At 55.2% G+C, this 16,590-nt stretch overlaps 1 protein-coding gene across 1 annotated transcript; it reads right to left on the bottom strand.

The window, feature by feature from the left end:
* Positions 1–11,328, bottom strand: ADAMTS8 (ADAM metallopeptidase with thrombospondin type 1 motif 8). The gene is made up of 9 exons (XM_086766116.1): positions 10,690–11,328; positions 5,400–5,639; positions 5,108–5,240; positions 4,493–4,660; positions 4,019–4,317; positions 3,500–3,683; positions 3,006–3,178; positions 2,742–2,917; positions 1–1,548 (listed from the first exon to the last, which is right to left on the bottom strand). Exons 1-9 carry the CDS (start codon positions 11,326–11,328, stop codon positions 816–818), a joined length of 2,745 nt encoding a protein of 914 aa, XP_086622242.1. The 3' UTR covers positions 1–815.
* Between the last annotated feature and the right edge of the window lie 5,262 nt (positions 11,329–16,590).

Here is a 16,590-nt window from a genome sequence, read left to right as displayed (position 1 = left end):
ACGTATCCCAGGAAAGCAGAGGTGAAGAGCAGCACTGGTCACCACGGCAGGCTGGTGAGAGGCTGAGCATCTGCAGGTCCCAGACTCATCCCTGCTGCAAGCCAAACGATCTCAAAATTTAAGCTGAGCTGAGAAAATGAGCACACAGGAGACCAAAAGCCAAGGATGGGAGAGGAAAGGCTGGCAGACCCAAGTGTCTGCTCTGGAGGGAGGATGGGGTATTGCAACAGGCATTTCATGGTCAAAGCATTGCAGAATTAGCAATTAATTAATCCTCACAGCGGCCCTGCAAGCCAGATCAGATGTAACGAAGCCTTGGTTTTAGAACTGGGGAAATCAAGGCATGGCGCTGCAGCTCTAGGAGTGACTGCGGATGCTGGGGGTGTTTGGAGGCAGAGGTTTTTCGCCTCAAAGCTGCCCACCCTGGACCTCCTTGACCTGCAGCTGGGACAGGGCGATGGCAAAGCCAGGCTCCACAATTTTTTCCAGCGACAAACCCCAGAGAACCTTGCAAACAGAGTCTGCAGCCACCTTTAACAACAGCTGTTTGGTAACACCCTACAGATACGCTTATTTTTCCCCTTAAATTACATCTTGCCTGCGAGCAACCAGCCAGAAAGAAAGGAAGAAAAAAAAAAAAAAAAAAGGAAAATAAGTGATTCCTCCCCGTTTTGCTGCCATTATTCCCCCCTCTGAGGTAGACGTCGATGGGGTGGGGATGAACCGCTGGAGAGTGGTTATTCATCTGGCGAGTGAGCCCGCCGCATCCTCGCTGTCCTGCCCCAGCGTTGCACGGCCACCAAGCCCGTCCCGGCTCAGCACTGCCGTAGCACGCAGGCGGTGGTGGCCGGCAGTGGCCCCGGCGAGCTGCATTTCTCTGGGGCGGTAATTTTACCGGCGTAATCGATGCAAGAGGCGTTGCGCGTCCGCACGCCCTCACCGCAAGTTTGGGAGCAGGGGGACCAAGGACCCAGGCGCCAGAGCGGGCAGGGGACGTCTCCGCAGGGCTTGATGTCCTCAGGCTTGAGGGCTCTGTCACAGGTGGAGGAGGTTTGACCCTCCACGTCCCGGCAATCCACTGTCCGCCTCTGCCAGCCAGAGCCGCACGTCTTGGAACACTCAGACCAGTCGCCCAGGACCCACTGGGAGGTCAGCATCGGTCGGATGACGTTGGCCGACTTCTTCTCTTTGCCTTTCTGCTTGCTGAAAGGGACGTCCTTGGGGATGAAGAAGGTGTACTTGACTTTCGGTGGGAAGATCTCACTGGCGATGGTCAGCAGCTGGACGGTCAGGGGCTCTGGGAGCTGTCGGAAGCTCTGGAGCCTCTCCAAAGTCGTCATGGAGCCACTGTATTTCAGGATGGTCCCCTTAATGAGGATGTCCTGCTCCATGGCCGAGATGGCAAAGTCCCCGTTCAGCAGGTACTTGCCCTCGAGGGTCCTCAGGGCCAGGTAATTCCCGTCGTGACGGACCCCTCGGTGGCTGCGCTGTTTGATGTCGATGTTGGTTGCCCCGGCGGGGATGGTGACGATGTCGTTGTAGCCATATCTGAGGGGGGCAAAGGAACACGGTTATTTTCCTGGACCTAAGAGGAGACCCATGCAGGGGATCGCGCTTGGCGAGCGGGGTCATGGCTCTGAAGCCATTCCTCTGTCACCCAGAGTGCTCAGGAGCTGGAAATATTGCAATCGTGCCTGATGCATGCCCGGCTGGAAGATTTTGCTGAATTACATGCAAAAATGAGCGATGCTGCTATAATAAAACGCCACCCTGGCATGACTCGCATCGTCACAGAATCATTTTCCATGCATCCCCACGGTCAATGCTGTGGTCGCTGATTAGGTTTAGAGTATTTTGGACCAAAGCCTTTGGGTCAAACTCTGCTCTCGGTCACCCTGGCTTCCCTAGCCCTTATCTTAATGGGATCTCTTCTTGGCTGTAGCCACCACGCTAATCTCTCTTTAGTCAACCACAAACAATTCATGGGAGAGTGGAAGCCCCATTTCAGCTGGCTCCCTGGAAGGAAACCATTTAGGAAATCTACTTTGACTGCGTGAGTCACCTCACCGCACGGAATTGGACGCATTGGGCTTTCGTTGCCATCTTTTCAACAAAAGCCTTAAATTCAGCTCTTTGGCAGAGCAACAGAGGATCTGGGGCAAGGGAAGCGGCTGCCTCCATGCCTACATCCCAGGACTGAAATTCACCCCTAAGGCCCAGGGAAAAGCGATTAAGCTATTTATATCCCGCATCAGCCCTTGAATACGTGTCCAACCCGCTGCGCTGGGGCGAGATGCCTATTGTAAACTCCTTGTGGCAGCCAATTTATTTGCAGTGGCGTCCCGAGCCCATCGCCGCTGTCAGCACCAGCTATTATTTTAGGAAATAAACTTTGCTTGGCTTGCATAATGCTGCCCTGAAATAAACTTCACGTAAGCCCCGGGAGTCCAAGGAGGAGACCGGGCTGTTGCGAGGCTGCGGATTTTTGGCATGGCTGCAAACCTGGGTTAATGGCACGGAGGGGAAGCCAAGTGCTCCTCTGATCCATCTGCTGCGAACAAGGTCTGCAGCTTGGTGTGATGGTTTAGGTGAGGAAAAAATGGCTTTACGTGACCTAGGAGTCCTAATAATCCTAGCCTAGCAGTTTTGCAATAAAAAAAAAAAAAAAAGAAAGGAGAATGAGAGGGGAAGCTGTTTTTTCTCCCCACAGCCGGTCTCTGCAGACCCCCTTCTCCCCTTACTTGGATCGGTTGAGCGAGCCGGATATTTTCCTGCAAGTTGAGCCATTGCCGCCGCACACCCCGCACTTGTCCAGCTTCTTGGAGGACCCGACCACATGGTCGCAGCCGGCCTTGATGCACTGGCCGTGGACGCAGATGGAGAGGGTCTCCGGGCCGCACAGCGTGCCGTCGATCACCTAGGCAAGGGAGGACGCAGAGGGGCAATTAAGGATTTTGAGCTGAAATGGGGTAAAGAGGGGAGACAATCATCACCAAGTATCTTACTTTGGCCTCAAAGACTTTAAATTCACTCCTCCCTCTGGCTCGGCAAAAGAGCTTGCAGCGGTCTCGGGGTGACACCCCCGCGTACTTGGGAATCCACTCCAGGCGATTCCCTTCCAGGTCCGTAAAGTTGTAGCTGTTGTATTTCTCGCATTGCTGCTCCCGAAAGCTTTTCCCTGAAAGGAAAGGCGAAACCTGACCCAAAAGCCATGGGAAACTGTCTTTTTTTTTTTTTTTTTTCTCAGTCATGGAGATGCAGGAGCTAGCTGAAGATTGCGGGAGCGTGCAAGTGGAGCTGGGATGCCCCACACCTCCCACCCAGCCAGAGGGGATCACAACCCTCAGTCGAAAGCTAGTGCCCCCAAAAAATACAAATATACAAGGGAGAGCAATTCCTGGTGAGGGATCCTGGAGGAACGGGGGCAGGAGGTGGGCCTGCATTTGGGAATTGCGTAGTTTTGCTGCGTGGATGAATGGCTTTGCAAGGCTGGGCTTACCATCCGGCGGGCACTCATCGGTGTGGCAGGACTGGTACTTGGTGCGCTGGCCCTCGCAGTACCGGCCGCCGTGCCGGGGCCTGGGGCTGTCGCAGTGGCGGTGGGAGAATTGCACGCCGCCGCCGCAGCTCCGGGAGCAGGAACCCCAGGGACTCCACGGGCCCCAGCCGCCATCCACCGCCGACTGCAAGAGGCCACGAGAAGCTGCTGGATCCATCCCTGAGCCTGTTTGTCCCCAGCTGCTCGCTCCCAGGGCCACTGAAGGTCTGGAGCAACGCTAAAATGTCCCCCCAGCTCCCCTCCGCGCATCGCCAGACGGGGCCCCGATCCAGCAAAGCACTTAAGCGCATACATCGCATGAAGTTATTACTGACTTCCACCAGTCTCTTCATGTGCTTAAAGTTAAGCTTGGGTTTAAGTACTTTGCTGACTGGCTCAGAAATCACCACCAGGGTCAGAAGTTTGGGAATCGCAAAGGTTTGAGCCCTGGCCTGTCAGTCCCCGATCCCCCAAAATTACCTGGGGTTTCAGGGCATCCTGCGGCACGCAGTGGCCATCCCAACACAGCCCACCGGCTTTGCAGGGTGTGCCGTCAGCCCATGGCAAGCTGCCATTCTTGGTGTGGCAAAGGGGCTCCCCGCTGCTGGTCCTGCACCAGAGCTGGGCGCAGATGTCCTCCTCCGTGGTGTTGGGGCAGTGCTGGAAGCCCTTACCGAAGATCTGCTGGCATTGCTGGTCCAGGCTATACAAGGCTCCTCGGCCAGGCAGCTCGGCAGGGAGGGCGAGGGGGTCGGCTGGGGCATCGAGCAAGCAGTCGCCTGGGCAAGGCAGAGATGTGTCAAGGCTTGACACATGAGTCACACCAAGCAGGGCACCCCAAACCTCTGTCTGTGGTCCTGTTTGAACTTCCTTCCCCCCACGCATCCCTCCAAGGTGTTGCAAAGAGCCCGAGCAATTCAGGAAAAGGTTTTCCTGAACCATGAGGCTCCTTACCGTGCCCTCCATCCAGGAACTCGGTGAGGTACATGGCGCTGCAAGGAGACCAGGGCTGGGTCTTGTTCAAGTGGACGAAAAGAGGGGCCATCATATGGTGCTTGCCGAGGGGCCCGAAGAGCCGCTCGCAGGTCTTGGAGTCGTCGTGGGGCATGCTGAGCACGTGGCCTGGGGGGCAGAGAGCATCGGTGAGCTGATGCAGGGCAGCTGGCAGCATCTCTAAGTTCCCGAGCAGTTCCTATTGCTGCAATAGCCGTTGGCGTCAATAAATCAGAAGCAATAAGCAAAATGGCGTGTGCTTGCTGTGTCTCAAAGGTACAGCCCGCTGCACCCAGGGCAAAAAAAAAATCAGCGCATCTCTAGGAGCAGCAAACCAAGGCGGGGGAGTGCTTGGTCTTAGCTCATCACGTCAGGCAAACGCACCAATTTACACCAACTCAGGCACTTCTAAGCATGTTAACTGGTGCAAACCAGCTTCTGCCAGTGCCAGAAGCCCCCCAGTGGTACCCAGCCAGGAGATGCCGGTGCTGGGCTGCACTACGTCCCCTCCCAGCAGCGGGGCTGGCCACGCCAGGCTGAAAAAGCAGAAACCCCCTTCGGGAAGGGATGTGTTACCCAGTTCGTGAGCCAGGGTGTAGGCTGCCTGCAGGCCCTCGTCCTCAATCACTGAGCAGCTTTTGTTGCGGTCACACATGGTGCCAATATCCGCCACTCCCAGCGTGTCGCAGCTTTGGTGTCCACAGAAATCCTGTCAGCGAGCAGCACCGAGGCGGGGGTAAGGCAAGGCGAAGGGGTCCCACTGGTGGTCTGCACCCCAAATGCCACCACCCTCCCCATTTCTTTGCTGCAAGCTCTGTGCTTTAGGGACCCCTTGACCCTTTTCCTCACCCCACGGGACCCTTCACACCTGTCTGGTCAGCAGGATGGCAGTGTCGTAGTGCTCCGGGTGCCGGTCGCTCGGCGGGTTGAACCTTTGCTGCCAGCTACAGAAGTTGCGCAGGGTGAGCCCACCATTGTCAGAAACCTCCGGCCCCGCCGCCGCCTCATCCACCACCAGCACCTTCACCACCACCAGGTTGATGGAGTTCTTCAGGCTGGGGTGCTTGTAGATGCGAGCCGCCATGGACATCAGGGTCAGGATGTGGTTCTGTGGGAAAAAAAAGAGGGGCAGGCAAAGCCTGGGTGAAACCTTCGCTCTGAGGCTCTTTTTTGATTAGAAAAGAAGAAATCAACCTCATTTATGAAGCCAAGTGCATCCAGTCTGACAGGCAGCTGCCTGGGTTGATGGACCAAGCACTACTTTTTCCGTACATGGTGCTTTACACCTCATGCCGGCGGGAAGGACAGGCAGGACACACACACCCCTGCAACCCCTTCCACCTGCCGTGAACCCTTCGCGCCCAGAAACCCTTCAGGAAAACCTCACGAGTGCTCTTGCATATTCCCAAAGCATTAACCCTGCCCTCAGCGCCACGGGGCTGGAACCGCCTCACGCACGCAACCTCCCGTGGGTGCAAAACCGCCTGTAAAACTCCTGCCCGTACCGGTCGGCAGAGTTTCAACCCAGCGACCTCGGTGACAAACCGGGGCCAAAGCACTTGGATGGCCCAGCTTTCGTCCAGCAGCGTCCCCCGCTCGAGCGGCCAGGATGACCAAAGATTACTTAATACGTCGGATGCGCCAGCGATGCTTAGGCTGATGTAAACATCTTATCGGAGCATCGAAATTCCTCTTCTGCTTGGCACCCGTTCACGGCCCCGGAGTCAGGAGAAAAAAATGCAGCTATTACACAATCTAGTATTGGGAAAGAGAAAGTGGCTTCTCTCCTACCCAGACAAATTACACCCCGCAGTCTCACTCCAGCGCCACTACCTAATTAAACTGGAAGCCCTCTCCAACGGATGAGTTTCACCTCAAATCCTTGTTTCCTGAGTGGAGCTGGCTCCGCACGCTTGTCAATCGCGATGCTGCCAGGACAGTGATACGTGCAAAATGTCTTTTTCTTAGGAAATGAGGGAGGTGTTTAGGGAGATACCCCCTTCCCATAAGAGCGACGGCGTATTTGCTGCACTGAGGGTAGAGGCGCTCGCCCAGGGCGGTTGTGGCTATTTTAAATTATTTTATCCCGTCGCTGGCAGCTCCCCATAAACAGATGTCTTCCTTCAGCGAGACGTATCCTGAGTCCTCCTTGGCTCATTATCCAAGGGCAGGCCCCAGCAAGGATGATGGGAGCGCTAAATAGACTGGTTTATTTAGACTGGCCCGATCTCCACAACATGACTCACATCCCAGCCCGAAGCATGCAACAAATGTCACGGAGAAGTCACCGCTGAGGCAAGAAACCCAGGCGAGATCCCAGCGAGCGGTTGTTCCAGGGGACCAGAGGAATTGTTTACCCCATGGGGAAAAATCCATTGGGAACCTTCCTAAAAATCACCGGCGCGAAGACCTAGAAGGATGCTGTGTGCTGGAAGTGCGTGCCATGGGATCGTCCATCGTTTCCAAGGGAGAAACGATCCTGCCCCATCCTTTTCTAAGGTTTCTCTCCATCGTGGTCGTTGTTACCTGGGAGCTCTCAGTCCCTACTGCAAATTCCGTGGGACACCAACCCTCGCATCCTTGGGGTTACATCCAGCCAAGGAACTCTTTCCGCAGCAGGAACGGAGGGACTCTGAAAACATCCATCCGCCTTCCCTTCGCCTGGAAAGCGAAGACTGAAAGCGAACCGAACAAACAGCCCTTTAGTGCAGATTAAAAGGTCAAATTCACTTGTTCCACCATCTGCTGTCTATTTATACCCAGCCCCGGGCTTTACGGCAGTCGGCTGGGTTTCGGATGGACCCTGACCACTCCGGGGAGAGCGGTAACCCACCTGCACCACCTTGGCTCGGCCAAGAGTTCGGAGCTGGGACCAAAAGCAAATTATGGGATCCCTTGGGCTCAGGAGCGGTTGACTGAGCGCTTTCAAGCCAACAACTGGCTGAGGACAAGTAGAATCCCGCTTGTCCCATCCTCCCTGTGCCTTTGCAAACTGGCTCTGGCTTGACGAGCCTCCCAGGAGGGAACACTACCTTCTCCGGGCTTTCCTTCCCAGCATTGAGGATGGGTGTATTGGGACCAGATGGGGGGCAAGACTGTCCAACTGGGAAATACAGCTGGAAAATCAGCTCTGGGGGGAAGAGGGCACCAGCCCAAGCCCGAGAGGATGGCAGGAGCATCGTTCCTCCCGCTGCTCCTGCATCCATCCCTCCGACTGCTTCTGGGAGAGCCCTAAGACCGGTACGCCTGTGGTACCACCAGCATCGAGGCTACCGTGAGGCTGTCAGCAACAAATAGCACATGTGGAGGGTCAGCAACAGCGAAAAAAGAAAAAAAAAAAAAAAAAGAAAAGAAAAGCTGAAATTTCTGGAGTGCAGACAGACAGAAGGAAGAAAACACAGGGTCAGATGCGAGGCCCAAGGGCTGCCCAGCTTTTAAAAAAAAAACTGGTCAAAACACATCCCAGCCTGTCTCTCTCCCACAAAAGAAGCCATTTCCCCTTTCAGGGCAGGGGAAACTGAGGCACGCGCAGGACTGCCACTACTTCTTCCCAGTCATGGGTGAAAATGAAGCAAAACCCCATCCCGAGAGCATCCCGGGACAGATCCCAGAGGAAAAGCACCAGCAATGCTGGTGGATGGCAAAATTACCACCGGTCCCTCTTTTCTGTGCAAAGATCTCCTTTAATCCCATCCTGGTTGCCTTTGGGATGGGTTCAGGAGCACTTTTGTCAAAAGGAATCCCTTTTGTCAAGGGATTAAGCCAACTCACCCGTGCAAGCCGCAAAATATCCCAAAGCGAGCCAAAGAGCGAGGGGACCCGAGGCTCCAAGGTGGCTTTACCTCCGAGGTCACTCTGACCGTCGATCCCAGCATCGGAGAGCTGGCTGAGGGAAGGGATTGCACCAGCGCTCCTAAAAACATTGTAAATCTGCCCGGAAAAGCCACAGAAGTCAGGCAAAGAATCCTGGCTTAATCAAACCGACACGGTTTTTGCCCTGGTCCTCAGTCGTTACCGGCTCTGGGAGCCGGGGATTGCAGAATCTGCGCTTGCAAGAACGAAGAGGAAAGGAAAGGGGCTCGTAGCCGTCACGTTTGCAGAGGAGAGCTTGGAAAGCTGTCTCGTCCGCACCCGAGAGACAGGAGAAATCCCACCACAGGAATCCACTTCTGCTGCCAACTGGCTGGAGATGCGGCGGCCGATTTGTGTAACCACCTGCCGCTTTAAGGCGTCTCGGCAAACGTCCCCTGAGCATGTCGGCTAGCACATCGGGGGGATTTGCCCCCGTGCCATCTCCTGCCTCATACTCAAAACCCCCACTTCATGCTGTTAGTGATGCTCACCATCCTTTCTTTTTTTTTTTCCCCAGAGCATTTTGGGTCCTCTGCAGGAAAATTGCAAAGGATAACTCGTGCGTCCACCCTGGGGCCTCGCACCCATCCCTGTACGAGGGGGCTCTCCCTAATCACTGCCAGTCTTGCCCTGCCAATTCCTCCACAACCCACAGCTGTGACTGCTCAGCACCCTCCAAAATGCTCCCCAAATCCCCCCTCTCCTGCAATCCTCAGGCCAGGAGAACCATTAAACCCCCAGATTTCAGGTCTGGTTCTGCTCTCACTTCATCTCCTGGTTTGCATGAGGTGGAATTAAGCTCTCTCATTAACTAAATCAGGTTCACAGCTGAGCTCTGATGGGGAGAAGGGAGGTGGCTATTTGATCTCTTGAGTTAGCAGCAACCTTGCTTCTCTCTGCATTTTTTTTTGTTGCTGAGAACAAAAGACACAGAAACACAGCAGGTGGCTTTTTTTTTTTAACTGGTACACAAGAGCTGCCTGAAGTTTTCTCCAAAATAGTTAAATGCACTATTTCTCTGTTCATCCAAAATGAGATTTTTAAAGGCTTCCTTCCTTCCTTCCCATCAAGATATAACCTGAGAGGTGATACAAAGATATTGCTCTTGGGGACACAGAGGAGATGATGGTAAAATGGGAGCCAAGCAGGCTGGAAACTCCCTTATGAGGACAGCTCGAGCTGCTGGGTACCAGCCAGGCAGCATCACGTCCCAGGGCTGTCCCAGCCAAACCAGCTTCGAGGACTCCTCCACCAGCCCCGTATCCAAACCCACTGCAGAGAACGAGCAACTTCGGTGCACAGTTCTCCCTCGCAAAGACCCGAGTCCGTTTTTCCAACCACGCAAACCTGAATTTGGAGCCCCAGGACGCAAACAACCCCATCACTGTGGGGAGCATGGCAGAGTTGGCTTTGCGAGAGAGGTAAAAAAAAAAAAAAAAAAAAGAATCTGGTGTGGATGCCAGCGGTGGGTCAGCAGCCCTGAGGATGGATTTGGGGGTCCGAGAGGCCAGGATATCCAGCTCCCGGGTTCTCCGCAGCCGGAGCGCGGTGAAGGAGAACGGAGAATTTCTGGCGGAAAGGGTTGTTCGTGCATCTGCTCGGCTGCTAACAGGTGGCTCAGGAGCCGGACTGCGCATTACTCAGCCCCTGGTTTATTTACTATCTGGCCCCGGCTCCTGTCCGGAAGGGAGTTAAGCCCATCGCTTCCCAGCGGGGATCTTTCCCATTAACCCACTCCGGTCCCCATCTGTGGGGAGACCAGACCGATGGGTCACTGGGATGCATGGGGGGTGTCTGGGAAAGGGTCCCCAAACACCCAGCGAACCCCACCGATCGATCCTGCTGCCCCTGCCCTGGGGATTTACAGCTCCCGCACAGCAAGCAGAGGTGGGGACAGAGCCAAGGACCCCCACTCTCTACTCGCTCACCCAAGGTGGTCCCTGGCATGAAGGGGGACAGATGGGGGGGGCATGCAGGGAAAAATTTGGGGGGGGGGTGGAGGGATGCACGGAAAAACTGGAGGGGGGGACACAGGAGGGAGGGAGGACAGAGAGACGCAGGGGAAAAGTGGGGACTGGGGACGGAGGGGTGCGGAGACAAAGCAGGGAGGGATGAGGGATGCAGGGATAAGAAGCAGGGAGGCACAGAGCGATGCAGGGGAAAAACGGGGAGGGGGACGGAGGGATGCAGGGGAAAAACGGGGAGGGGGACGGAGGGATGCAGGGGCAAGAAGCAGGGGGCACAGAGGGATGCGGGGGCAGGGAGGATGCGGGGACGGAGGGAAGCGGGACAGCCCCAGCCCTTACCTCCACGTCCTCCCCGTAGAAGCCCACCATGGAGGCATCAGCCACCAGCAGCGTCTCCACGTACCGCGCCTGCGAGACGAAGCGCTTGGCGCGGCGCAGCAGCGGCGGCGGCGGGTCCCGGGGGTCGGGGAGGGGAGGGCGGCCCGGCGGGGCGGCCCGGCGTTGGAGGCGGTGCAGACGTCTCCAAGGGGGTCCGGGCCAGGGCCGCCCGAGGGGCTGGAGCTCGTAAACCTCCCCGTCGAGGAGAAAGGCGGCGCGGAAGCCCCCAGCTCCGCAGCGGCTGAGGACGGCGGGCGCCTCGGGGCTCCCATCGACGGCTCCGCTGTAGAAACAACCCCGGCGCGGGGTTGGGGTGGCGGTGGGGGGGCTCCGTCCCGGGGCTCGCCTCCCTCCCAAGCGCTGCAAACGGAGGCGAGGGGCCAAAAAAGCGGCGTCGGGGCGGAGGCGGAGGACGACGGCGCGGCCGAAGGCGGCCAGGCGCAGAGCCAGCTGCCCCGACGGCGCGGGCAGGCGGGCGGGCACCACCGGCTGCTGCTGCTGCGGCTGCGGCTCCCGTGGAGGGGGAGGCAGCGCCCACGCGTGGCACAGCAGCAGCAGGTGGAGCGGGGCCCGGCCCCCCAGCAGCCCCCGCCGCCCCATCGAACCGGCTCCCGCCCCGCAGCCTCCGCGCCGGCCGCCGAGCCCGGCTGTATTTATACTTTCTCCCCCCACGGCTTTGACATAAGAGGTTTATTTTTGATCTCGCTCTCTCGCTGGTCCCCACTCCCCTCCCCTGCCAGCCGGAGCCTGGGGGAGGAGGAGAGCTGAAAGAGAAAAAAAAAAAAAAAAAAAAAAAAAGAAGAAGCAGCAGCAGAGAAAAAAAAAAAAGCAGCAGAGGGAAAAAAAAAAGCAGCAGAGAAAAAAAAGCCAGCACAGAAAAAAAAAAAAAAAAAGAAAAAGAAAAAAGAGAAGGAAAAAAAAAAAAACCAAAACACCACCAACCCACTTTTGGATGGGATTTGAGGCCAATCAGGCGCCGGGAGCCCCGCCTGCCTCCAAGTGTCAACCCCAGGCTGTTGCTCTCTCAGCATTAACCCCTTCCCCCCCGCCGGGGCCTGATCCTGCCGGGGCAGGCAGCAAAGGGGCACGGGGAAGTGGTCCTGCCCCAGAGGATGGGGTGTTTCCCCCCATCCCCGTCAGCCCACCGTGCTGATTCCTCTCCCTGATTTCCCCCGGCATCCCTTGATGGCTGGAAATCCTTTTGCCAGCTGGAGAGCATCTGATGGCAGAAGGTGCCTGGGGAGGTTTCGGCCCTTGGTTCCCATGTCCGGGGAGAAGAGGGGGCTCAGGGTCCCAGGGAAAGCTCCGCCAGCCACGTGCAGAAGGAGATTTCCATGCCCTGACCGAACAGCTGGGCCCACATGGGGTTTTCTCCGGCTGGAATATGGCAACGGGCTAAATCAGACTTGCGGAAAATACCAAATACCTAGGAGAATAAAACAATGCAGCCAGCTCTCCCCCTTTCACAGCAAGTTTTTTCTCCCTGTGAAAAATCCTACGGGAATACGAAAGTCTCGGGATGTAAAACCAGGTAGCTGCTGTCATGCACCGAGTGGCGGCAAACACCGGGATCCGAATGGGAAGACGCTGGCTCTGGCTGCGATGGAGAAAGGGAAATCACTCCTTATCTATTGCTCCTTCTTTCCTCTTCAGCCCTCCTTTCCCGCTAGTTCGTGAGATTCCTGGCCTCTGGAGCGCCCTTTGTGCGGCACTGAGATATCCCAGGGTGTCCTCGCCACGGTCCAGGGGTGGTGGGTCCTGTCCTGCTCCATATCCTGATTTTCTAAACCTGTCAGGTGCTCAGGACTGGGCTTGTGCTCCTCTCACCAGGCTCTGGATCCAAGGACCAAGGATCCAAGCCCAAGGACCAGCTCCTCTATGCTGTGCTTTTTTTTTTCTTTTTCTTTTTTTCTTTTTTTTTTTTTTTTTTCCCCCATAGCCTAGTCCTAAAAAGATCCAGAAGGCTAAAGCAGCATGTGGCACCTGGGATTCCTGGGAAACCAGACTCTGGCCGCGGCCAAGGACCGGAGCGCGGGGTTACTGGCCGCTCTCCCTTGACGGAGGATGTATTTACATCTGCCTCTCTATTATTGTCTCAGCTGAAAAGCCACATCCCTACCTCTACGGCAAACAGACAGGTCTGCATTAGTGGCTCGCCCTTGCCCTTGCTCCCATAGGAGCCTCACCGGGCTCATTAAGAACCGGCTGGAAGGGAGATGGCAAAACCTCACCTCTCTGCACCTCCTCCCAGCAAAGGACGAGGCACCTCGAGACTTTTTGGGGTTCTTCCCGCAGAGCTGAGCCCTGTGCTCCCAGCGCCCATCTCCCTTTTTTTTTTTTTTTTTTGGCTGCCAGGATGAGGCCCACCTTGCATTTGCCATTTCTGAGCGATCTCCCAGCTGAAATATCTCCTAAGCAGCTATAATCTCCCAAAATATTTCCACTAGATGTCAGTGCCGCCTTATACAGCGGGACGGGAAACCCTAAATCCATCCCGGTCAAGCAACAGATCCCGCAGCAGTGGAATAGTGAAGGGGTCCCGCAGCCGGCCCAAAACCCACCCGATGGCAAAAGGAGCCATTCCCTTCGTTTGCCTTTTAAAACAGGCAGGTGGGATGAAATCCCTCCCGGAAAAGCAGGATCCCCGGGATCGTTTGCCAACGGCGCGGGCGGCTCGGCGGCTGTAAGAGTGATGCTGGGGAAATCGTAATTCCTGTGGGGCCCCTTAAGCAAGGTGAAATCAGTTTGTTTGGGGCTTTTTTTTTAGGATTTAGGAAAGGGCAGGGGCAGCCGGGCTGGGTCTGTGTTAACAGCCGGTGATGCTGCCGACTCCGAAAATTCTCAGTGCCGTAGATGCCAGGTGAGCTAAGGGCCACAGTTGTGATTTGATTTGAAAGGATTCCAGCTCGGATTTCCAAACCATCTCAAGGTGCTCCAGTATTTACTCTCTGCTTTTAATTGCGTTTTGATTTGTAATGCAATCCGTTGCATTCAATTAACTATTCTATGAGTCTATAATTCTAACTACATGCCATACCTTCATCTGCAGAGCAAGACAATGTCACCAGAGGGCAACCTTGCTTCAGGCTGGTTTTTGGAGGTCCGGTTGCCTTGCAGGTGTGGTTGCAAGGGGAGCAGGTTCATGGTTTTCCAAAATCAAAGGGCTAAATCCTGCCTCCAGCTCGGCATCCTCCTCCCAGGCTCTTGCTCCCTGGGGAGCGGCTTCTCTGCTTCCCAGCATAAACTACGGCGAGTTAAAAAAGCTCTAGGGAAAAAATGAAAAAACTCTAGGGAAAAAAAACCCTAACCTCACGTATAAACCCTCACTCCTTCCCATCCCGCTCTCACGTGGTTTTTGGGCTGATTAAAATTAATGAACTTGGTAAGGTGTTGCCTCGATTGATGAGCATCCTCTGCCGCTGGCTCATGAATCTCCATCACCCTGGGCTTTGTTCCCATTTTGACAACCCCTCAGGCCTTCCCAGGCCTTCCACAAGCCTGGCGTCTTTGGTTTATCTATTTCTAACACACCAGAGCGTTAATTAATTAAGAACGGATCCTGTCTCACATGGGTGGGTGTGGTACAGAGCCATGCAGTCCTGGGTCACAAATCTCCAGGCTGAAAACGTTTATAAACATGTGATACTGGTTTTGGGGAATACGTGCGGCTGTCCTCTGTCTCTTCTAAATTTCCACTTACTGTTTGAGAGCATCTTGAAAAAAAAAAAAGGCTTCTGTCTTCATTTAAACAAGAGAAAGCATTAAATACCAAGGGGGGGTGAACAGAGGGGGAAATTTTGGATGCGTTCTAGGTATAGGAACTATCAGGACCTGCAATACTGGCTGGAAACCAGGCAAAAAAAAAACCCCAGACCCCCTATTCCCACATGGAAGCCCTGCCAGATGCCAGCAGCGACGTTCTGTGTCTGGACCATGCGAGCAGGCAGCAGAGATGCTCCAGCTCCGGGAGCAAGGCCCAGACGTCCTTCCCTGGCGCTGCCCATGCACGGGGGCAGCGGGCTGACCCGATTTTTGTTGTGTTGCACGCAGATGTGTGCTTGCAGAGGGTGAAAGCATGGATCCTCTCCTCAGCAAAGCGCTGCTGACATCCCTGTTGCACAGAACCGCAAAGGATACCCAGGGCAGAGCACCCTGCCCATCTCCAGTCGCTAGCACCCCACCCAGCTCAAATGTAAATAAATTCGGCATCTTCCTGGACCAAGAATTTAGGTTTTAGATTACAAAGACCCTCACGTGCTCAGGTTTCTTGCCTATCTCTCCCTCAATGACCCTACCTAGAGCCAGCCTGACTTTTTTTTTTTTCTCCAAGCTTTTCTTTCCTGGAAAGCCGCCTGAAGACTGGCTTTGACTCATCTCAGGTCCCCGGAGAGGATCCTCCTTCCTGCCCATGTGGTGGGGGATCTGGGAGAGCACAGCCTGAACTTTTGGGTGAGAGCCCAGGCCTCCCCAATCTGCCAACCTTTTCGGCCGAAGGCAAGCGAACGGCTTGCAACGCCAACTTCTCCCTGCCAACAACCTTTCCACTCTATCTTTGGCCTGGAGCTCGCAGATCCTCTATTTAAAAGTTTTTTTTTTTTTTTTTGTGATCTGGAACATCTAGGAGATACGTGAGGTTTGGGTTTGGTTTTTATTTTTTTTTTTCCTCTTCTTTTGCTTCTAGCTTCACACCGCTGGCATCGCAAGGATGATGAAAAAAAAAAAGAAAGAAAATAACTTGTCATCGCTTCCCAGAGGTGCTTGGATAGAAGCAGGAGGAAGATGGGGGAGAAGGAGTCTACGCTGCAGACCAGCTCGTGCTGATATTTCAAGACCAGACCTGGGTGAGACAGGTTTTAGAGTGGTTTCCAGGCAAAAATGAAAGCAGGAGCCGGATTTATCTTCTGGAGTTTAATACACCTTGTTATCCATAGCTAAGGGCTTTGTCTGGGTCCTCTCTAGCAACAGAGACTGGGAAAACCGCATCATGTCCGTGGGCTAGAGGAAAAATGAAATTAAGATGCACCGAGAGAGAGAGGACATCCCTTCACCTCAACCCCAAAGATGCTGGCACACCATCAACGTGACGGGACGGAGCGGGTCTGGCTGAAACCCGGCAACCAACCCTGGCTTGATGACCTCGAGGCTGCTTCTTGGCTGCAGGCACCCCAAGCCTCCCTGCCCTGCTTCAGGAACCCGTCGTGGCTTCAAAAATAACACAGGAAGGAGAAGTTCCCTCCCGGCTCCCCTAAGACGGTCAAGGTGGTGGCCGTTTCCCTCGCACCTCCACTCCCTGTGCCGCCCCACGTCCCCAGCCGCGCTGCCCTTTGGCCAGGAGGCACAGACCCTGTTTCACCGAGCCCGGCGCCGTCAGATGATTATTCCGGGTCGTGAGTTCAGTGCCAAGGCACACGACCGAGCAAACCACAGCCTTGGCTTATATTTCATATGCACCCAATTTTTTATTTATTTTTTTTTTTAAGCTGTGCTTGCAGCCTTTGTCAAGCCTTGAACCCCCATCAAAACCAAGCCGGTCTGTGAGAAGGCCTTAATTTCACCATTAAACCCACCCGGAGAGCTGGAAATCCAGGGCTGTGAGGACATGGGTGCCAGCTGGCAGCTTGGGAGCGTTGCTGATATGTCCAGGGGGAAATTCCCGTATACTCCATAAGGCGCGTCCAGGGGTCTCGGAGGAGGGGATGTCATGGGTTTTAACGCTCCCTAAAAGTGGGAATCCCCCCACCTTCACCCCTTGGGTTGGATTTGCTGGGATGGGGTGTGGGAGCGAGGGATGCCCCAAAAGCTAGTCCCCTGGGGAGGGGAGCAGCAGGGTACCCCTGAGTTTGGGGGGGGCACAGGAGATGG

Source organism: Chlamydotis macqueenii, chromosome 24, assembly GCF_036417535.1.
Source record: "Chlamydotis macqueenii isolate bChlMac1 chromosome 24, bChlMac1.mat, whole genome shotgun sequence".
In the NCBI taxonomy this organism is placed as follows: domain Eukaryota; kingdom Metazoa; phylum Chordata; class Aves; order Otidiformes; family Otididae; genus Chlamydotis; species Chlamydotis macqueenii.
This window is presented reverse-complemented; position numbering and strand designations above follow the sequence as displayed.